The sequence below is a fragment of the Panthera pardus genome, unplaced genomic scaffold (genome assembly GCF_024362965.1).
Source record: "Panthera pardus isolate Hobbes unplaced genomic scaffold, ASM2436296v1 HiC_scaffold_25, whole genome shotgun sequence".
NCBI classification, from domain to species: domain Eukaryota; kingdom Metazoa; phylum Chordata; class Mammalia; order Carnivora; family Felidae; genus Panthera; species Panthera pardus.
This window is the reverse complement of record NW_026526821.1, coordinates 88,658,273-88,681,683: the sequence shown is the minus strand read 5'-3', so window position 1 is coordinate 88,681,683 and position 23,411 is coordinate 88,658,273. Positions and strand designations below refer to the sequence as shown.

The 23,411-nt window shown below is 37.5% G+C and overlaps 1 protein-coding gene across 6 annotated transcripts in view; it reads left to right on the top strand.

The window, feature by feature from the left end:
- EXOC6B (exocyst complex component 6B) overlaps positions 1-23,411 on the top strand; it is a 613,936-nt gene that overhangs the window by 2,740 nt on the left and 587,785 nt on the right. For 3 of the 6 annotated variants that reach the window (XM_053890816.1, XM_019441679.2, XM_019441672.2), the window contains exon 1: positions 2,651-2,890. The exons of 1 other annotated variant lie outside the window; for it this stretch is intronic. In XM_053890816.1, the coding sequence (XP_053746791.1) occupies positions 2,778-2,890 (113 nt within the window). In that variant the 5' untranslated portion in view covers positions 2,651-2,777. Of the gene's footprint in view, positions 1-2,650; positions 2,891-11,358; positions 11,414-23,411 lie in introns of those variants that run through there. 2 more of the 6 variants (XM_019441650.2, XM_053890817.1) reach the window with 2 other exon arrangements.

Here is a 23,411-nt window from a genome sequence, read left to right as displayed (position 1 = left end):
GCATATGGCTGGAGCAGAAATGATTTATTTTTATTTATTTATTATTTTTATTTATTTTTTATGTCATATAATAGTTAAGTTTTCTTTATGTTTTAATAAGTTATTTAAATTCAACTTAGTTAACATGCAGTGTAGTATTGGTTTCAGTAGAAATGATTCATGACCTGCATATAACACCCAGTGCTCATCCCAACAAGTGGCTTCCATAATGCCCATCACCAATTTAACCCATCCCCTCAACCACCTCCCCTCCAGCAACCCTCAGTTTGTTCTCTGTATTTAAGAGGCTCTTATGGTTTACTTCCCTCTCTGTTTTATCTTATTTTACCTTCCCTTCCCCTATGTTCATGTGTTTTGTTTCTTAAATTCCACATAGGAGTGAAATCATATGATACTTGTCCTTCTCTAATACACTTAGCTTAGCATAATACACTCTAGCTCCATCCACATCGTTGCAAATGGCAAGACTTCATTCTTTTTGATTGCCAAGTAATATTCCATTGTGTGTATGTGTGTGTATCTTCTTTATCCTTCATCAGTCAATGGACATTTGAGCTCTTTCCATAATTTGGCTATTGTTGAAAGCACTGCTATAAACATTGGGTGCATGTGTGGAGCAGAAATGATTTGGCCTCCACTTCCAGTTTGGTTCTTGCATGCCTTTTTTTTGTTGCTGATGGCAAACAATTCTCCCAGTCACTTTGCTCCGAACTGTGGAGTGATACCCAAGGTCCTCCATCCCCATATCTAGTAAATCATGACAGTTCTACTTTTTTCCATTTATTCTCTTTCATTCTCATTGCCACCTCCCTGGATTAGGCCTTAAAATTCTTACAGCATTCAGCTATCTCCAAATTTTCTTTTCTTTTTTTTAATTTTATTTTTTATTTTTTAAAATTTATATCCAAATTTGTTAGCATATAGTGCAACAATGATTTCAGGAGTAGATTCCTTAGTGGCCCTTACCCGTTTAGCCCATCCCCCCTCCCACAACCCTTCCAGCAACCCTGTGTTTGTTCTCCATATTTGAGTCTTTTCTGTTTTGTCCCCCTCCCTGTTTTTATATTATTTTTGTTTCCCTTCCCTTGTGTTCATCTGTTTTGTTTCTTAAAGTCCTCATATGAGTGAAGTCATATGATTTTTGTCTTTCTCTGACTAATTTCACTTAGCATAATACCCTCCAGTTCTATCCACGTAGTTGCACATGGCAAGATTTCATTTTTTTTTGATTGCAGAGTAATACTCCATTGTATATATGTGCCACATCATCTTTATCCATTCATCCATCGGTGGACATTTGGGCTCTTTCCATATTTTGGCTGTTGTTAATAGTGCTGCTATAAACATTGGGGTGCAAGTGTCCCTTCGAAACAGCACACCTGTATCCCTTGGATAAATGCCTAGTAGTGTAATTGCTGGGTCGTAGGGTAGTTCTATTTTTATTTTTTTGAGGAACCTCCATACTGTTTTCCAGAGGGGCTGCACCAGCTTGCATTCCCATTTTTTTTAATTTTATTTTTTATTTTTTAAAATTTATCTTTTTTTAAGTTTATTTGATTTGAGAGAGCGAGAAAGAGAAAGAGAGAGAAGGGGAGGGGGAGAGAATCCCAAGCAGGCTCTGTGCTGTCAGCTCAGAGCCTAACACCAGGCTGGATCCCACCAGCCATGAGATCATGACCTGAGCCCAAATCAGGAGTCCGGCGCTTAACTGACTGAGTCGCCCAGGTGCCCCTCCAAGTTTTGTCTCTGCTCATGTTGCACAATTGCTCTTGATCACATTTCCTAACGTCAAGGTTCTGATCGTGTCACTCTTCTTTAAAACCTCGGGTGGATTCTCATTCATTGTCTTACGTAAAAACTGAAGCAGTGATCAATAAATACGATTTTAAAATTCTAACCTGGGTAACTTATTGAATGCAAATCCCTGGATCAGGATGTTCAGAGGGTTTACACCTTTAGTCTGTATTAAAAAAAAAAAAAAAAAAAAAAAAAAAAGGTTAAAAGTGTTCCAGATGCAGTTGGTTGTTTGACCAGGTGTAACCATCAGAGTAAGGTACACAATTTCTCAGCCCAGTATTTCTCTTCAGGGTGCATTTGCAACCCCATGTTTTACTACTGCTTCTCTACACACCAGTGCATATGAAGTTTTTCTTGGCTTTCTGGGCACTCCTAACACCTTCTAGTCACAACTTTTAAACTACCAGACCCAACCTTTCTATGAATCCTTCATAGCCAGAAGTAGCCCTGAACTCGATTTACACGAGTAAGCTTAACTGGCTTACAGCCACATTCTATCTTATCTTAGTTTGGGGATTCTCCAACCCCCCTCCCACCCCCTTTTAAAGCTTGTAAGATCGCTGCCTGCGGAAACCCATTTTGTCTTTTATTATTTGAGTGTCCAGAGCCTTGTGCACTTTGTAGCAAGGGCCTTAAAGAAGAAGCTGTAGAATCAGTGTCATTTCCTAACTTGATCACCATTGCACATGCGGTATCTTTAACTGTTCCTGGCTTATAGTGGAGCTTTCAACACGTATTTGTGGATTCAAAGAATAAATGAGCGGGGCTCAGGCGATCGTTGCCTAGTGAACTACAAGTCCCAGCGGGCATTGCGTGGGACGTCGGCGGACGCGGTGATGCAAGGGGGCGTGCCGAGCCCGAGGGAGGGGTCGTCCTGCGGGTAGCCGGAGGCCGGGGAGGTTCTGGAGCCTAGGGTGAGAGAGGGAACGAAAGGTGAGCGGGGCTGAAGGAGGGGACGCACTGCCTGGCGCCCCCAATCTATGGAGAGGGGTAAGATGGCGGAGGCGGAGAGCCTGGAGACAGCGGCAGAGCACGAGCGGATCCTGCGAGAGATCGAGAGCACCGACACGGCCTGCATCGGGCCCACCCTCAGGTACCCCCCGGGGACCGGGGCCACCGACGGGCGGGTACGGCTGGACGGGGGCCAGGCTCCTTCGGGGCTGTGTGCCTGGCCGGCCGCCCGCAGGGCCAGCGCCAGCCCCCCGTTTCGGGGATCCCGGCGAGCGACCTCCACCCTGGGCAAGGCGGGTCTGCCTCCACAGCCCGGACATGGGGTCCCTACTCGACCGCCGACGCCCACAGCCCAGTTACTCCGGAGGCTCCTCTTGCCTTCCTCCAGGCTGGGGCAGCCTTGGTTTTGCCTCCGAGGCCGGCCCTGAGCTGGGCGACTAGAGCGCGCCCGGCAGATGGTGGCTTTTAGCAGATCTTCCCCCTGGGGACATCACCCTTCCTCTCCGACTCAGACCCCATCCTGTCCTAGACATAAGTCCTGCTCTACGGACAAAACAAATTCAGTCACAGTCTGATGATGGGAAATTACACTCTTGGCTCCATAAAATCACAACCACTTCTCAGAAATGAGTTTCTGAAAATCTTAGGCCTGGAAGGAAGTTTCCCTCAACCCGCGCCCCTCTCTGGGTAGCGGGTACTTGTTGAACCCTGTTAGTAAGACGACCTGTTCCAAAGGTGCAGCCTCAAGGTAGTCTCATCGCTGAGAAAAAGTTGTCACCCCTTCTGCCCACCCCCCCATACCATTACTTTGCCCTCTCACCCCCATTCTATTTGTAAATGTCAAAACAAACTCCACCTACCTCAGCTTAGTGTATTTAACAAAACTTGGGTACCACTTACTATGTACAGTGCAAGAAATTGTATTCAGCAATTTACAAGTGAAACTTATTTAAACTGCAGAACAATCCTATTAGGTACTGTTATTATCCTCATTTTACAGGTGAGGCACAGAAAGGTTAAGTGACTTGCTCATGGTCACAGAGAAAATAAAGTAGGGGAGTAGTGATTCCTACTCAGGCTCTCTGGATCCAGGGTCTGCATTCTTAACCTTTTTTGTTATGTCTCAATTGGTGATTATCGTATACTATACTTCCTGTTAATTATTCACCAGATCCAATTTCCAACCACCTTTTCCCTTTCCCCTCAGTTTACTAGTGCCCTGGAACTTACTCATTTTCATCCTTCCTGTTGTACCTCCTGATCTTCATGCAGTCAGTAGACAGATAATTCTACCCACCTTGCACAGTCTTGGGGCACTACTTCTCCCTTCAAAGGAGTTATTACTCACTGCTTGTTGTTTTTTTGTTTTGTTTTGTTTTGTTTTGTTTTCATAGGGAGAGTTGTCTCATGAAAGAGTGTTTGAAGGAGGGGCAGGCTGGAGACTCTACTCCTTATCTCCACCTGCACATCTTTCTTCTCCAGGGCACAATGGTAGCCTACTTCTCTCTGTGCCATCTCTGGTCATGACCATCTTTAGTAGTTTGCCTTTGTCCTTCATTGCATTGGGATCATGACCATCATACTGCTTTCTTTTCCCATTTTCTTGAGCTCTTAAGGGTGAATGATCCTTATTTCATTATCTTTACTTTTATAAAAACTGCAGACTGCTTATCAGTATTCTAAGTGTGTTACTATCGATTATTAATATTTGGTTTTTATAACACAAAATGTTACTGGAGTTACTGAGGATGCTGTTTCAGTATTTAACTAAGATATTTGGCTACTGAGCCAAGCAAAGTTCCCACTGGAGCATCTGGGATTGCTAGAGTTTTAAAGAAGGGTTCTTTATCAGAACACCATTAATATTGTCTTGAGTTGGTTGTGGTTTTCAATTGCTGTCCTTGGTTTATATGATAAGTGACTTTAATTTAGTATTGTCAGTATAGTTTGTTGTGATTTATTATGTTAATTCTCCACTGAATCATAATGCATATTTGTTCAGCCAAATTTTGGCCTGTAACTTTCTAGTGTATTGATTCAGGATATATGCATTAGGATTAAAATACATTACCTTTTCTCCCTAAAATTCGCTTTATTATTATTACTGAATTATTTTTCCACTGGAAAGTGGGGTTTTGTGGGGGTAGGTGGATGAAGGGATCTTTTGCCCAAAGGGGACATGGTTTAAAAAAAAAAAAGGGTTTGAGGGGCTCCTGGATGGCTCAGTTGGTTGGGCATCCGACTCCGGCTTAAGTCATGATCTCGTGGTTGGTGGGTTCGAGCCCCGGATCAGGCTCTGTACTGATGGCTCAGAGCCTAGAGACTGCTTCAGAGTCTGTGTCTCCTTCTTTCTCTGCTCCCCCCCTGCTCACGCTCTTTCTCTCTTTCTCTCAAAAATAAATAAAACATTAAAAAAAAAAGGGGGGGCGTTTGAGAGTTAAGGCACTAGCCTACCAGTTTTAGTTGCTTTTCCGGACTCCCTGGATCATTAGTAGGGGCTCTTCATTTTTGGCCTCATCCTGTCTTTGGCAGATAACCCTAAATCTTACTATCATCCGCAAACATTCAATCACTTGACATTCTGTAAATCAAGTACTAATACCCACTGTCTTTGTCTTTAGTCTACATTGTTCCTGTCCATATTCATAGAGGATGATCTCATTTTTTTCCCCTTATCCCATTTACAGGCAGCAGCATGCACAGACTTGATGTTTCAGAGCCCATGCCTTACCCTGGATGCACCTCCATCATTATTACCTCCTTTCCTTTTCCATCGCAGTCATTAAATATATTTAAGGCAGTAGGCTCTCTTCCTGAACTCTACCCTCAACTGTTAATCTCATATGCCTCTTCCCCTCATCGTAGTCCTTTCTATTTCTTACATCTTTTGAAGTAGTATTTCTAAAGCACCAGATTCTTAGCTGTTCCTGAATTAGGTTTTGTAACTGAAGAGGAACTAAGGAACAGACAATAACAGTGAATTGGTAGCAGATATAAGATAATAAGGTATAAGATTATAGCCATCCCTACAGTTCCTGCTCTTCACAAAAATCCATTTAGCTACATTGCTTAACCAGACTCTTTCCTTTGCCAACTATTACTTGTGAATCATGACTTACTTTCTTTCCCTTCTGTGATACCAAATTATTCTTCCAATCCTACTCCTTTTGGTTTGCGAAGCCAGAGTAGCTTGACTTTTTCATTTTATATTTATCCTTATTTTAATCTTGAACAGTGAATGCAATGGTAGTCAGTTTCCATATACCATAAGGGAGAGTGCCTCTCCTTTTTCATTGTATTCTGAAAGGCCCAAGCATATCTGCACATATAGAGGCTGTTGCCCAGCAAATTCTTTTGGGAAAGCAGCCATCTCTTTCTTCTCTGTCTTTATCTTAAAAATTATTTCGTTAGCTGCAAGTCCTAATTTGCAGATGAGGAAAGAGGCCCATAAGATATTAGGGCCTGTCTTGCTTTTAAAATGATATTGATTCCTGCTCTGTACTGCTAATGCTAAAATATTGATCAGAAATCACTCAAGAACAGTAGCTCCACATTTTCATATTTCAAATCCCATCTCTATATTTCTAGTCTTCTTTCATATCACTTCATATAATATCACTTTCATATAACATTCAGGAGAAGTCATTTTCTAATTTTGCTCTTTGGATACCAGCAATTAACATTCAGTCTTTTTTTTTTTTTTTTAAAGTAGGCTTCATGGCCAGCGACCCTGAGATCAAGACTAGAGCTCAGATCAAGTTGATGCTTAACTGACTGAGCCACTCAGGGCCCCAACATTCAGTCTTAACTGCTATTTAAGATTTTGTTTTTAAGCTTTTAAATTTAGCAGTGAAGTATACTGCCTGTAAAAATACAGCTCTATGGAGATATAATTAATATTCCAAACAGTTCACCCATTTAAAATATACATTTCACTGGTTTTAGCATATTCACAGAACTGTATAAACATTACCACAATTTAGTTTTAGAACATTTTCATCACTTTTTTTCTTTCTTTTTCTTTTTTTTTTTTTTTTGGTGACATAGCAAGTTTTCAGGGCACATCCATGTGGTAGCTTGTATTGGTACTTCATTTCTGTTTATTGCTGAGTAGTATTCAGCAATACTGAATTGTATTATATGGATATACCACATTTTATTTATTCAGTTGATTGTCATTTAGGTTTCCTTTGGGGGCTGTTAGAACAATGCTTCTATGAACATAAGCGTACTAATTTTTGTGTGGACATATGTTTTTATTTCTCTTGGGCATATACCTAGGAGTAGAATTTCTGGGTCATATGATGCTCCATGTTTAACATTTTGAGGAACTGCCAAGCTGTTTTCCAAAATGACAGCACCATTTTACATTCCCACCAGCAATTCATGAGGGTTCCAGTTTCTCCACATTCTTGTCGGCACTTGTTATGATTTTTTTTTTTTTTTTTTTTAATGCTAGGATCCTAGTGGGTTTGAAGCTGCAATTCACTGTAGTTTTGATTTGCATTTCCCTAATGGCTAATCTTTTCATGTGCTTATTAGTCATTTGTTTGTATCTTCTTTGGAGAAAAGTCTATTCAGATCCTTTACTCATACTCAGTTTTTAATTGGTTTGTCTTTCTATTGTTGAATTGTAGGAGTTCTTTTATATTCTAGATATAAATAAATCTCTTACCAGATATATGATTTGCAAATATTTTCTTACATTCTGTGAGTTGTCTTTTCATTTTCTTGATGGTATCATTTGCTGCACAGAAGTTAAATTTTTATGTAGTCCAGGGGCGCATGGGTAGCTTAGTTGGTTAAGCATCTGACTCTTGATTTTGGCTCAGGTCATGATCTCACGGTTTGGGGTTTGAGCCCTGCGTCAGACTCCATGCTGATAGTGTGGTGCCTGCTTGAGATTCTTTCTCTTTCCCTCTTTTTCTGCCCCTCTCTCCCTCACGCTCTCTCTCTGAAAATAAATAAATAAGCTTAAAAAATTACTTTGTAGTCCAGTGTATCTATTTTTTATTTTTTTCTTGTGCTTTCCTTCTAGACTGTTGCTTTATATACTTTGTTAGAAATCTATACTATTGGTCTAGGAACAATTTTTTTTTTTTTTAATCTTGCTTATTTAACTAAGTTGTAAATTCGGTTCTTACAGGAAACAAATTGGGTGATGTTTTCAAAAACTGTTTCGCTTAAAGTCATTTGATAATTAAATATGGGGACCTGTTTTCCTCATTTGCTACCTCTGTGCCTTTGGCCACATGGCTTTGTTTTCCATTGTCTGCCCTCCCCCATTATCTAAGTTGTACAAAAGCCAGCTAATCATAATCTTTGGTTCATGATGTGTTATCATTATTGGCACATGCGTGGACCTCTGTAAGCAGTTAATTATTTTTATAAGCAACTGACCACCCAAGTGGGCACATTTTTCTCTTCTGTTAAAATGGAGATGATACCATGTACATTGCAGGGACAGTATTAAAAAAAAATGAGATAAAGCATTTTTCACGGTACCTGCCATGTAGTAGTCACTCATATAATATGAGTCATCTTCTGCCTGTTACCTTTGAGTTTGCTTTGTGGCCTTAAGTCTATTTTGGGAGTTATGTTAGTTTAGTGGCTGCTGGTCTTTTTTTTTTTTTTTTTTTTTTTTTTTGCTTGCACTCACCTATTTGAGGGATATAATATTCATCAATAATCAATCAGACCTATCAAAATAATTATTTTGGGATGGAGTGGAGAATGGAGGAAAAGACAGGAAACAAAGTTATAAGAGCCCCTCAGGTGATTCTGATATACTCCCTCCTTGACAATGAGGAGAAAGAAATTATCTCTCATTGCTGATTGCTTATTTTTTAATAATAGCTCCCTTTTAAAAGTAATATTTTTATATTTCAATTATAAATGTAATGTGATTTTTATTTCTTATTTTTTAAAAATGTAATATGATTTTTTTTTTCCAAAGTGTATTTTTGACAGGGAGAGAGAGACAGAGCATGAGTGGGGGAGGGCAGAGAGAGGGAGACAGAATCCGAGGCGGGCTCCAGGCTCTGAGTTGTCAGCACAGAACCCCATGCGGGTCTTGAACCCACAGACCGCGAGATCACGGCCTGAGCCGAAGTCGGACGCTCAACCGACTGAGCCACCCAGGCGCCCCAAAATGTAATATGATTTTTAAAAATAAGAAACAGACAGTAAAAACTTACTCCTACCACCCTGTCTAAACTCTTAGATTTGCATATTTCTTTTTGGCTTTTTCCATATATATTTTATTACATTAGGTATTAGAAGAGTACCATCATGTTTTATCTTGGTTTTCCAGTTAATAGGTTATATACAGTTTCGTGCATGGTTATACATTATATAGCTGTATTGTTTTAGTGGCTTTATTCATGAATTTACTCATTCAACAAATATTAATTGAGCAACATTTATGCACTGGATGTTCTTACCACCTCTGGGGTACAGCAGAGAACAAATCCAATGAGTTCCTGCCCTTATGGACCTTACATTCTAGTGGAGCACTCACAAGAATAAACAAACAAACAGATGCATAAAGTAATGCTATTTAGTGATTAGTGTTTCACATGATGGGGTATTGTTTTCAATTAGGTGTTTAGAAAAGGTTACTGTGGCAAAGCTTTGAACAGAATGAAGGAGCAAGCCATGTGGCTCTCCAGGAGAAGTCTTTTCCAGATGGAGGGCACAGTTGCGTGAAAGCTCTCAGGAGAAGCGTAATGGGGGGAGGTGATGGTAGGAGGTTAGTCAGGGTCCAGATCATGTAGACTAAGAGGTATAGGAGAGTTTTGAGCGGCAGAGTGACATGCTCTGAATTAGGTTAAACAAGGAACATTCTGGATGCTGTGTGGAGATGGAGTAAGAGAGGAAACAGAAATCAGTCAAGGGGTATTTGCAGTAATAACAGGCAGGAGGTGGCTGTGGCATGCAATAAGGTGTTGGGGAGAAGGTGATGAGAAGTAGGTGGATTTAAAATATATCTTGAAAGTAGAGCCAAAATGTTGGATTAATTTTGGGTGTTAAAGAAGAGAAGAATTAAGGATGATTCCAAGGCTCTTGCTTAAGTAACTGGGTGAATGGTGGTTGCCATTTATTGATACAGGGACTAGAAGGAGAGGAACTTTATTTTTCTTCATAGCACTTAAACTACTGCCTGACACATAGGCTTCTCCACTAGAATTTGTTTTCCTGGAGGGGAGAGATTTTCTTTCTTTTGTTTGCTGCTGTATCCTGGGAATCTAAAAGGGTGCCTGGCATATAGTTGGTGCTCAATAAATATTTATTGAAAGAATAGGATACAAGAATTGTACCACAAACTGTTAATTATCTGGGGCTGATGAACTGGTTTGTGGATTAACTGTCTTAAAAAACGTGTCTAGCCTTTTGAGAGAAAACAAAACTGCTGAAAATCTGGAAAACTTCAATTTATGAGATGTATTTATTTTTTGGAAGTACATATAATTAAAATTTTTAAAAGTGTTACTTATTTTTGAGAGAGAGAGATTAGGATTAGAATTATACATATGGGAGAAAGGGGATGGGTGGCATTAAATAAATTTCATTACCATACGGAATAGGAGAATGAGTTTTTGTGGTTTCATAAAGAGAAGTTAGGTTTTATTTTAATAATGTCATTGAATCGTTAAGCAAATTAGAAAAATGAAAAACTAAAAAAGCCCTCTTGTAGCTGATAAGACAATAGTGATTTGGTTCAGTTAGCAATGGACTCTGTGTCTGATTTTATTTGGGCTAAATAAACAAAAATTTTCATTGAAGTTCTTCCAGGGGAAGGTTATTCTGATGTGTTATCTGATTAATTAGATTCAAACTACACAACATTAGTAATCAGAGAGAGAATATAAATGGGAGGATAGTCTTTGTCAGCCATTCCTTTGTTGAATACCAAGAGTTTATTAGTTGTCAGATCTCATATATAATGCTGATGGAACTGATCTCCTGGAGATACAACTTTGGAGATAAAATACAAATAGATGAATTATCCTTATTTGTCCGGGCTTGAAATATTTTATTCAAAAAATGGAAAGAAAAGGATAAGAATCATGGACCTAATAAATATATCTTTTCTCCCATTCCCTCTGTTTCCTTATTTTACTAGTTTGTTGTTTATCCTTTTCATGTTTGTTTTTTTTTGAGAGAGAGAGAGAGAGAGAGAGAGAGAGAGAGAGACAGTGAGACTGTATCTGAAGCAGGCTCCAGGCTCTGAGCCTAAGTCAAACGCTCAAGCGACTGAGCCACCTAGGCGCCCCACTTTCATTGTGTTTTTAATGCAAAACTAAGCATTTATAATTTTATTTTTCCCCCTTTTATGCAATAAGTAGTGTGCTATATATACAGTTCTGCAGCTTGTTTTTTTACTCTTCAGATGGTGTATCCATACCCATATGCAGAGATTTTCCTGATTTTTTTTTGTTACAGCTACATAGTATTCCATCATGTGAATATACTGTGGTTTATTCAGCCAGTCTCCTATTTCTGTTTAGTTGGGTTATTTCTAGTCTTTTGCTAGGCAAAATAATGCAGCAATCATTAACCTTGAACATTGGTCATTTCTTACTGTACTTTTCATACTTTATCTGTAGGGTAAATTCTCAGAAGAATGATCATTGGGTAGACTGATGAGTATGTATGTAATTTGGTAGGTATTATATACCTTTTAGAGGTTGGATCATTTTGTTCTCCCTCTAGCATTCTATGATATTACTCATTTCTCCATAGTTTTTTCAACAAAGTGTGCATTCGACTTGATTTTTCGCCAATGTAATAAATGATAAATGGTATTTCTGTGTAGTTATCATTTGTAGTTTATTGTGAGGCTGAACATCTCTTCATATGTTTAAAAGGCTTTTTGTATATCTTTGTGTGTGTGTGTGTGTGTGTGTGTGTGTGTATTGTCTGTCTCCTTTGCTTATTTTTCTATAAAGTTGGCATTTTTCTTTGACTTAAGAGCATCAGTAAAGAACCTTTCATTGTTATGCTTTGCTTAAATACAGCAGGAGTATACAAAATGCAATGAGTTTTGGTTACTAAAAGAAACCATTGTTTTTTAAGGAGTGAAAGCTTCAAACTTGCCTTTTCATTATTTTAAGTCATAAAGGTATATGAATAAGCAGACATTTTGAAAGAGTAAAAAAAATCTTCTATCAGGAGACTGATAATTTGAAATCAGAAGATTTTGGGGGAAATGCAGTAACATTATTAGATAAGGCCGCTTTATATACAAATAAAATTCTTAGCAAATCAGAAGTTGTCAATGTTTTAATAAATTATTTACCTTAAAGTATGATGCATCTCTTCACATGTTTACATAATTTCCAGCATCAACACAACTAGTGTATGAATTTATTGCAAAAAGTAATTGATAAGGGCAATTATTTAGTATGGTTTTGGAAGCAGTTTAGAAATTTAGATGACATCTATGACAGTTTTAATTTGGAACATAATATATATGAATATTAATTAGGTCATTGAAGGAAGCAAAGATTTTCTGATTCTTTATGTCATTGAAGTTGGTAATTTGTAACATTTGCCAATGATACAGCAATTGTTTTAATCATGTGCCTTAGCGAAGCTTTCTGATGAAGGCAACTTGAATAAATAAAATCAGTGACTGGCTGATCTATGAAATGTGTGAATCGGGATTGAGATGCTGAGCAATGATGACAATGTAAATTTGCTTGGAGGAAATAGCAGAAAAGGCAGGGGTGGGATGGAAAGACTTAGTAAAAATAAAAACTGAGTTCATGCAGAGCTGAGCTTAAACACTTGAGACCTGAGGTGATTAATAGGTTATTTCTTAGAGATTCGTGCTATGGCTGTGGGAAAGAAGAGTAAAGGCATTTTTGTGATGCAGTAGTATTTGCTGAAGTATTTGGAAAACAAATATGACAGTTTGCTTGAAGTCTGACCATATTGCATGGACTTTGTTCCAGTCTTCAAGTGAAGGAGAATTCAGTGACAACATTAATGAAATATTTTAATACTTTGACTATTAAAAAAAAAAAAGATTTGTGGTGTGTATCTATAAATTTATATTATATTTTACATTTCTAGATGTCTGCAGAATGGTAAATGCTTTCCCTTAAATTGTAGGTAACTTAATACTATTTCTGTCACATCTGACTAGTCATCTTTTATTCTGGTTAATTGACAATTGACTATTCTTTCTCTCTCCTTTTTTCTGATTCTCTCCTTGTTCTAGAAAGGAATTAGACAGTTTCTAAAAATGTACGTGATTTACAAAGTACATATAATAGATGTGGTGAGGAAATTGGGGTAAGACAAAAACAAAGGTAGGAAGAAGATTATGAAGTCAAGAGTGAGAGCAATTAAAAGATTCCTATTTGGGGGCGCCTGGGTGGCTCAGTCGGTTAAGCATCCGACTTTGGCTCAGGACATGATCTCATAGTCCATGAGTTTGAGCCCCGCATCAGGCTCTGTGCTGACAGCTCAGAGCCTGGAGCCTGTTTCAGATTCTGTGTCTCCCTCTGTCTCTGCCCCTCCCCTGCTCATGCTGTCTCTTTCTGTCTCTGAAAAATAAATAAACATTAAAAAAAAAAAAAGATTCCTATTTGAAGGCCTATACATTTTGTAAAGGAGGTAGGCCATCAGTTTGGCTCTGGGCTTTCCAGCAACTAGTGCAAAAAAGAGACATGCACTGTTATTTGAGTTATGGTGTTGTAAAATTAAAAAGTAGTTACTTAAGGAGAAGCACAGCTATTCTTGGTTCTGAGTAAGACCAGAGAACTGTTTCTCCCATATGTCCTCACAAAGAAGGCCCTGTATAATGTAACTTTAATATCCATATAGTAAATGCAGCAATATGTGACAGGCTGTTTCTTATATTGTCCTTTAGTGAAAGCATATGGCATAACCAAAATACAATTTAGTAAAGGCAGATCTGCAGGGAGCCAAAAGAATTCAGTTCTCTGCTGGTCTTGGCTTAATAAAGGCACAGAGTTTTAATATCTATAGTGGAAGTTGAAAGTGCATTATTCAGCCCCCCACTTTTATTTTTTGATCATTGATCACTTTCAGAAAGTTATGAGCTCTATCTCCCTTTCCTTAGTAAGATGCATATGTATCCAGTCTCCATGATTTCTGATATGGAAGAGTATATGCATTGCAAGTATGTTGGTTAATTCTTCATAAATACTATTTTTAATAGTCAAGTTTTTGATAATTAAAGAGTATCAGTAAGTACAAAGTTATATATTTTTTTTTGCCCATTTTTCTGAATAATCACTTGCCTATATTAAGTACAGAGCTATATATGCTTTAGAAGTAAATGAACAAGGGGTGCCTGGGTGGCTCAGTCGGTTAAGGATCTGACTCTTGATCTCAGCTCAGGTCTTGAACTCAGGGTTGTGAGTTCAAGCCCTGCATTGGGCTCCATGCTGGGCATGAGGCCTACTTAAAACAAACAAACAAACAAACAAACAAACCAACAAATAAATAAATGTAAATAAAGCAGCTGGAGGTTGGATCAGTACCTTTTTATAAAAGTTGAAGAGGCTGACGTAAGCCCCCTTATTCCTACAGAAGAAGTAGAGTGAGAGTATCCTATGATAGGGCTAAGATTCTTCCTTAGAAATAATTTAGGATGTTTTCTAGCACTGAAATAAATGCTGTTAAATCCACAATGATTTTTTAAATGCTACTTTTAAAAAAATTAATGATTTTAATTAAAAAATATTTTTTTAATGTTTGTTTATTTTTGAGAGACAGAGTGTGAGTGGGTGAGGGGCATAGAGAGAGGAAGACACAGAATTTGAAGCAGACTCCAGGCTCTGAGCTGTCAGCACATAGCCCGACATGGGGCTTGAATTCACGAGCCTTGAGTTCATGACCTGAGCTGAAGTCAGACACTTAACTGACTGAGCCACCCAGACGCCCCTTAAGTTTATTTATTTTGAGAGAGAGAGAGGGAGAGCGTGTGCATGCACGCACAGATGAGAGCGGAGGAAGGGCAGAGAGAGAGGGAGAGAGACACAATCCCAAGCAGCCTCTGCACTGTCAGTGTGGAGCCTGATGCAGGGCGCAATCCCACGACTCTGGGATCATGACTGAGCTGAAATCGAGAGTCGGACACTTAACTGACTGAGCCACCCAGGCGCCCTAAGTCCATGATGATTTTATTTAGAACAATCTTAAATTTGATGTTAAAAAATAACCAACCTGCCTTGGCTATTTAAAAAATTACCAGTGAATAAAGTAACCATAGATGTTTGCCTTAAGCTATATAATTTGGAATATACTGTCTGGAAAATGTATGCATTATTAAGGAGGCTATTTACCTAGAATGTATGGAACCTACCATTCTAGATTTATAAATTAAAAAAAATTGAGATATGTAACTCCAAGAGCACAATGATCGATAAAAAAGACATTTAAGCATGTAGTATGTATTTGTATAACTGTAATTTAGAACTTTAAAACATGCATTACCCAGCGAAATATCCAAGTTAATAAGAATTCTCACAGTGCAACCAACTAGATTACCTTAATGTGATTTTTGATGATACATGTGGCTTCGAACTCTGTTAAAATACCTGCCTGCTGTTCAGTCTTGAAGATAATCACGTTAACATATACCTTGCACTGTAGTGAAATTACCTTCGTCACTACTGTGGTTTGATAATCAGATTGATCCATAGATAAAAACAAAAGTAAAGTAAAAACAATGACAATAATGAAAAATTTTTTTAGAGCAGTTCTATCATTTTTTATTTAGATGCTTCCAGTGTTTAGTATGCTAGATAAATGTTCTGTTGTATGTTAGATAAATGATCAAGACCATTTGCCAAAAATGATGATTTGGATTAAAATACAGGCTCTTTTGCTATATTTGTTTTTGATTAAAAAGCTGCGGAGTAGCACAGGCTTTTAATTTGATTGTGCTTTTATATACTGGAACCTGACAAACTCTGTGATGAAAGCACATCTTTTGGCACCATGATGTTGTCTAGTGGGGCACTGACATCTTGTGTGCGCAAGCCAGGTGTCTTTGCTTCCATTGTTCTCAATCTCTGTTTTCGAAACTTGCTTCCTTATGTTTTTCTCTTTGCTAATTGTACTTTTGTTTCTTTCCTCATATTTGTGCTTGCTTTTTTGTTTTTGTACCGCCCTTCTATTTCCTGTAATTTAGAACTTTGAAAACACACATTATTCAGCGCAACATCTAAGCAGGCAAGAATCGTCACAGTGCAACTAACTTTCATTTACTGGAATAGCTCTAGTGCCAATAAACAATAGAACTCTAAAGGGATTGATATGAAATGTGATCTTATCAAGCAAAATGAATAAATAAAAACAGCAGATACTGAGCTTGACTGAGTCTACGTTATGAAACACTTTTAGTATGGAGTTTGATTTTGGGAAGGACATAACATTAAAACAAAAAAAAAAAAAGGAAAGAAAGAAATAGGGAGCTAGCTAAGCAATTTGTTTTTGATGAGGTAAAAGAATTTCTTGACATGTAAAAGGAAGAAGGGTACAATGAAGGTCTTTTGGCATTAGAGTAGCAAAAGTAAGAGGAAAATGAAATGAGAAGAACTCTTGAAATCTAAAGAAAAATAGGTTATTAGAAGCATTTTATTTTATTTATTTTTAGTGTTTATTTATATTTGAGAGAGAGAGAGAGAGAGCCAGAGCCAGAGTGTGAGTGGGGGTGGGTCAGAGAGAGACAGGGAGACACAGAATCCCAAGCAGGCTCCAGGCTGTGAGTGCAGAGCCCAACGTGGGGCTTGAACTGAAGAACTGCAAGATAATGACCTGAGCCAAAGTCGGATGCTTAACTGACTGAGCCACCCAGGTGCCCCTATTAGAAGCATTTTAAATGGTAGATGTGGATGTGACTATATACATTATTAGCTTTTTTAAAAATTAAACTTTTTATTTTGAGATAATGTAGATTCACATGTAGTCATTAGAAATAATACACAGATCCCTTGTACCTTTACCCAGTTTCCTGCAGTGGTAACATCTGGCAAAACTGTAGTACACTAACTATATCATGACCAAGATGTTGATATTGTGTCTTCAAGGTCAAGTTTTAGAATACTTCCATCACTATAGAGCCCTCATATTGCCTTTTTTACAGACACAACCACTTTCTGTCTCCATCCCCTCTTTAGCCCCGGACAATCACTAATCTGTCCTCCATTTTTATAATTTTGTCATTTCAAGAATGCTATATAAATGAAATCATATAGTATATAACTTTTTGGAACTGGTGCTTCTCACTCAGCATTAATTCCCTGGAGATTCATCCAAGCTGGTGTATCTGTAGTGTGTTCTTTTTTATTGCTGAGGGGTATTCCATAGTATAGCTGTCCCACAGTTTGTTTAGTCATTCACCCAGTGAAGAAGATCTGGGTGGTTTCTAGTTTTTGACTATTAAAAGTAAAGCTGTTACAAACAATTGTGTAAAGGTTTTTTGTGTGCACATAGGTTTTCATTTCTCTTGGGTATATACCTAGCTCTGGAATTGCTGGAGCATGTGGTCACTCTATGTTTAACTTTTTGAAGAACTGTGAAACTTGATTTTCCAAAGTGCCTGCACCATTTTACATTCCCACTAGCAGTGTGTGAGGATTTGAGTGTCTTTAGATCCTAGCTTGCATTTGGTATTGTCACTGCTTTATTTTAGCTATTCTGATAATGTGTATAGTAATATCTCATTGTGCTTTTAATTTGCATTTCCCTAATTGCTAATTATGTTGAACACCTTTTCATATGCCTGTTTGCCATGTGTATATCCACTTTGTTGAACTGCCTCTTCATTTCTTTCGCCCATCTTTGAATTAGGTATTTTTTTTAATTTTTTATTTTTTTATTATTTACAAAACTTTTAAGTGTTTATTCATTGTTGAGAGACAGAGGGAGACAGCGTGAGTGGGGGAGGGGCAGAGAGACAGGGAGACACAGAATCTGAAGCAGGCTCCAGGCTCTGAGCTGTCAGCACAGAGCCTGACGGGGGGCCCGAACTCACAGAAGGCTTGATCATGACCTGAACCGAAAGTTGGACGTTTAACCGCCTGAGCCACCCAGGCGCCCCTAGGTATTTGTTTTAATGTTGAGTTTTGAGAATTCTTGAGATACTAGTCTTTTGTTGGATATGTGGTTTGCAGGCAGTTTATTCCACTCTGTAGCTTGTCTTATCACCCTCTTAATAGGGTCTATTGCAGATCAGAAGTTTTTAATTTTGATGTAGTCTAATTTATACATTTTTCCTTGTATGGATCATGCTTTTGGTGTCAATTATAACCACTCTTTGCATAGCCCTAGATCTGTTTGTTTTTTCCTCTAAAAGTTTAATAGTTTTACTAAAATGTACAGTCTGTGATCCATTTTGAGTTAATTTTTGTAATTTTGTAATTTTTTGTATAAGGAGTGAGATTTACCTCAAAGATTTTTGTTTTTATTTTTGCCTATGGATGTCCAGTTGCTCTAGTATCATTTATTGAAAGGGTAGAACTATTTGTTGAAAAGGCTGTTTTTCCCCTACCAGGCTGCTTTTGCACCTTTGTCAAAAATTTCTCAGGTATATTGGTATGGGTCTTTTTCTAGGTTCTCTTTTTTTGTGTTGATCTTTGTGTCCGTCCCTCTGCCAATATCACAGTCTTGATTACTGTCTTGATATTGGATAGACTGATTCCTCCCACCTTAATCTTCTTGATTTTCAAAAGTTTTAACTAATTTAGTTCCTTTGTTTTTCCCTGTGAAATTTAGAGTAATCTTGTCTATATCTACAAAAATATCTTGCTGAGATTTTGATAGGAATTGCATTAAACTTGTATGTCCCTTTATAGAGAATTGACATCTTTACATCACGAGTCTTCCACAAGCATGGAAATGTCTCTCAATGTATTTAGCTTTCTTTTGACTTCTTCACATCAGCTTTATGTAGTGATTAACATTCAAAATGAATATATGTTTTGTTAGATTTACACCTAAGTATTTTTTTTAAGTGATTGTAAATGGTATTATCTTTAAAATGTTGGTCGGTGTGTTCATTGCTAGTATATAGACATCGAATTATTTTTTATATGTTTATCTTGTATCTTTGTGACTTTGCTAAACTCACTTACTAGTGTAGGAGTTTTTTTGTAGATTCCTGGAGTTTTCTATGTAGATAGTAGTGTCATCTGCAAATAGGGACAGTTTTAGTTGTTCTTTTTTCAATCTGTGTATACCTTCTCTTTCATTTTCTTTCACTGGCTAGAACTTCTAGAACTGTGCTGTATCAGATTGGCGAAAGTGGACATCTTTGCCTTTTTCCTGATGTTAGAGAGAAAGGATTCAAGTTTTCCCTCACTGAATATAACATTTTAAGGTTTTTGCCGATGCTTTTTTATCAAGCTGAGAAAGTTCCCTTCTATTCCTATTTTCTGAGAATTTTATCATGAGTGTTCAATTTTGTCCAGTGCTTTCACTGCATTCATTATATGTTCATGTGATTTTTATTCTTTACCTTAGTGGATTATATTGACTAATTTTTGAATATTGAATGAGCCTGCCTCCCTGAAATAAACTTAGTCATTGTGTATATTTCTTTTTATATACTGCTGAATTCTGTTTGTTGGTACAGATCTTCCTTTACTTATGATGGGGTTAAATCCTGATAAACCCATCATAATTTGAAAATATCTTAAGTTGAAAATGCATTTAATACACCTGACCTACCTAACATCATAGCTTCGGCTAGCCTACCTTAAACATGCTCAGAAAACTTTAGCCTACAGTTGGGCAATATCAGTTAACACACAATTTGTTTTATAATAAAGTGTTGAATATCTCATGTAGCTTTTTGAATATTGTACTGAATATGAGAAACAATGGTTGTGTGGGTGCAGAGTGGTTGTAAGTGTATTGGTTTTTTATCAGTGTGACTGGATGGCTGACCGAGAACTGTAGCTCACTGCTTCTGCCCGGCATCCGTGGATGAGTACCGTACTGCACATCACTGGCCTGGGAAAAGATCAAAATTCAAAATCTAAAGTATGGTTTCTACTGAATGCGTATTGTTTGGCACCATTGTAAATTTGAAAAATTGTAATTCAAACCATAGTAAATTGGGAACTGTCTGTATTTCTTCGGGATTTTTGTGTTTATGAAGGCTATCGGTTTGTCGGTCTATCTGTCTATCTATCTATCTCTTCTGGTTTTGATGATAGGGTAATACTAGCTTCATAAAATTAATTGGGAAGTGTTTCTCCCTCCTCTTCTATTTTCTGGGAGAGACTTTAGAATTGGTGTTAATTCTGCTTTAAACATTTTGTAGAATTCTCCAGTGAAACCATCGAGGCCTGGAGACTTCTATTTCGGGATATTTTTAATTAAAAATTCATTTTTCTTCATAGTTCTAGGGCTGTATAAATTACTATTTTGTATTGAGTGAATTGTGATAGTGTGTCATTTTCTAGGAATTGTTTATTTTGTCTGAGTTGTTAAATTTATGTTAAAAGAGTTCTATTATTATTTATTTCTAACATTTTAATTTTATTTTTTGAGAGACAGAGACAGAACGCTAGTTGGGGAGGGGCAGAGAGAGAGGGATGCACAGAATCTGAAGCAGGCTCTAGACTCTGAGCTGTCAGCACAGAACCTGATGTGGGGCTTGAACCCATGAACTGTGGATCATTACCTGAGCTGAAGTCAGATGCTTAACTGACTGAGCCACCCAGGCACTCCAAAAGGGTTCTCTTTTATTATCCTTTTGATGCTGTAAGGCCTGTAGCAATGTCTCTGGTTTCTTTCCTCATACTGGTAATTTGTATCTCTTTTTTCTTCTTTGTTACATATTTGTCAATTTTATTTATCTTTTCAAAGAACCAGATTTTTTTCATTGATTTTTTTTTTCTATTTTTCTGTTTTTAACTTTATTGATATCTACCTTTGTTTTTATTATTTCTTTCCTGGTGCTTGTCTTTTTTTTTTTTTTTTTTTTTAATGTTTATGTGTTTATTTTTGAAAGGGAGAGAACACGAAGGGGAGAGGGACACAGAATCCAAAGCAGGCTCCATGCTGTCAGCACAGAGCCCGATGCGGGGCTTGAACTCACCAACCCTGATGTCATGATTCTAGCTGAAATCAAGAGTCAGATGCTTAATTGACTGAACCATGCAGGCGCCCATCCTTCCTGCTGCTTGTCTTATATTTATTTTTGTTCTTTAGGTTCTTGAGGCATAGGAGCTGTGAATTTCCCTCTCAGCATTACCTGTGTCCTGTAAATTTTGATATATTGTATTTTCATTTTCATTCAGGTTAGCATATTTTTCTTTTTTTTTTTTAAGTTTATTTTTTGAGAGAGTGGGCGAGGGGCAGAGAAAGAGGGAGAGAGTGAATCCCAGGCAGGCTCTACACTATCAGCATGTAGCCCGATGTGGGTCTCGAACACATGAACCCTGAGATCATGACATGAGATGAAGTTGGACACTGAACCAACTGAGCTACGCAGGTGCCCCAGTTTAGTGTGTTTTTCAATTACTCTTTAGACTTCCTGTTTGACCTATGAATTATTTAGAAGCGTGTTGTTTTCTTTCTAAGGGTTTGAACATTTCTTGTTATCTCATTATTGATTTCTAGGTTGATTCCATTTTGGATGGAGAACATGCTATGTTTGATTTCAGTTCTTTTGAATTTGTTGAGTTTGTTTTATGGCCCACAGTATGGTTTTTCTTGGTATATATTCTGTGTATACTTTAAGAGAATGTGCATTCTGCTGCTGTTAGAGTGTTTTACAAATGTTGATTAGATCCCATTGGTTGGTGGTGTTGTTATGTTGTATATCTTTGGTGATCATCTGTTTCTGTCAGTTGTTGAGAGTGATGTTGAAGTCTCTAAGTATAATTGTGGAATTGTCTATTTCTCCTTTGAAATATGTCATTTTTTCCCTCACATATTTAGCAGTTCTGTTGTATGGCACATACACATTTAGGATTGCTATATCTTCTTAGTGGATTGAGCATTTCATTATATAATGGTCTTCCCTTCCCTGATAATTTTCTTTGCTATGAAGTCTACTTTATCTAATGATAATTTAGTTAAAATTAATGTTTGTTTTTATTTAAATCAGAGTCTTTTTAAAGAAAAATTTTTTAAGTTTTTATTTATTTTCGAGAGAGAGAGAGAGCGCTGTGCGCGCATGCTCATGCGCGGCAAGGGGGGGGCAGGGGGGGGAGAGAGAGAGAGAGAGAGAGAGAGAGAGAGAGAGAGACACACAGAAACTGAAGCAGGCTCTAGGCTCTGAGCTGTCAGCACAGAGCCTGACGTGGTGCTTGAATCCACGAACCGTGAGATCATGACCTGAGCTGAAAATAGATGCTTAACTTGACTGAGCCACCCAGGTGCCCCAATATTTGGATGATATATTATTTTCCGTCCTTTAACTTTTAACCTGCTTCTATCATTATATTTGAAGTGAATTTCTTATTGATAGTGTATAGTTGTGTTATGTTTTTTAATTCACTCTATCAGTCTCTGTCTGGCATATTTGGAACATTTACATTTTATGTATTACTGATATGGTAAGGCTTTAATGTTTTGTTGTTTTCTGTTTATTCTCTCCTTTTTTGTTTCTGTTTTTCATGTCTTCCTTTGAGTTACTTGAATATTTTTATAGAATTCCATTTTGATTTATCAGTAGTGTTTTTGAGTGTACCTTTTTGTAGTTTTGTAGTTTTTTTTTGGTGGCTTCTCTAGGTGATGACATTATTGATTCGTAACTTATCACAATTTACTAGTGACATTGTGTTACTAGTTTAAGTGAAGTATAGAAATCTTACCTCCCTTTTATGTCCCTTTGTCTTTCTTTATTTATACTTCTCTTAAACATTTCCTCTGTAAACATTTAGACCCATCAGTTTTTAAATTTGCTTCAAGCAGGAAACCTAATTTAGAAAACTTAACAGAAGTAAAGCCTATTGTTTTTACTCATATTTTTGTTTACTGTTTCATATTTTCTTTACTGATGTTCCAAGATTTTTTTTTTTTTTTTAATCATTTCCTTTCTGTTTAGAGCATTTCCTATAGACATTCTTTTGCAGTAGGCCTGCTGGCAACAAATTCTCTTTACATGAGAATGGCTTAGCTTTCCTTCACAAGAGAATGTCTTGATTTCCCCTTTAGAATATCCTGAAGGATATATCTGCTGGGTGTAGGTTACTAGTTTGACAGTTCTTTTATTTCAGCAAGTGTTGTGTGTTTTTTCTGGCCTCCATGGTTTCTGATGAGAATGTGCTATCATTTAAGTTGTGTTTCCTCTATAGGAAAGGTATCATTTTTCTATGGCTAATTACAATATTTTTTCTTGATCTTCAGTTTTAAGGAGTTTAATTATGATGTGTTTAAACTGGCATGGGTTTCTTTGGGTTTATTCTGTTTGGGATTCACTGACCTTCTTGAGTCTGTTGGTTTATGTCCCTTGCCAATTTGGACTGTTCAGTCATTATTTCTTCAAGTACTTTATTGCCCCACTTTCTTTCTATTCTCCTTCTGGGACTCTGGTGACACAGATGTTAGATCTTTTGTTACAGTCCAACAGCCCCTGAGGTTCTGTTCATTTCTTTCAGTTCCCCCCCCCCCCCACATGTTGTTCAGATAATATAATTTCTACTGTTCTGTGTTTTGGTTCA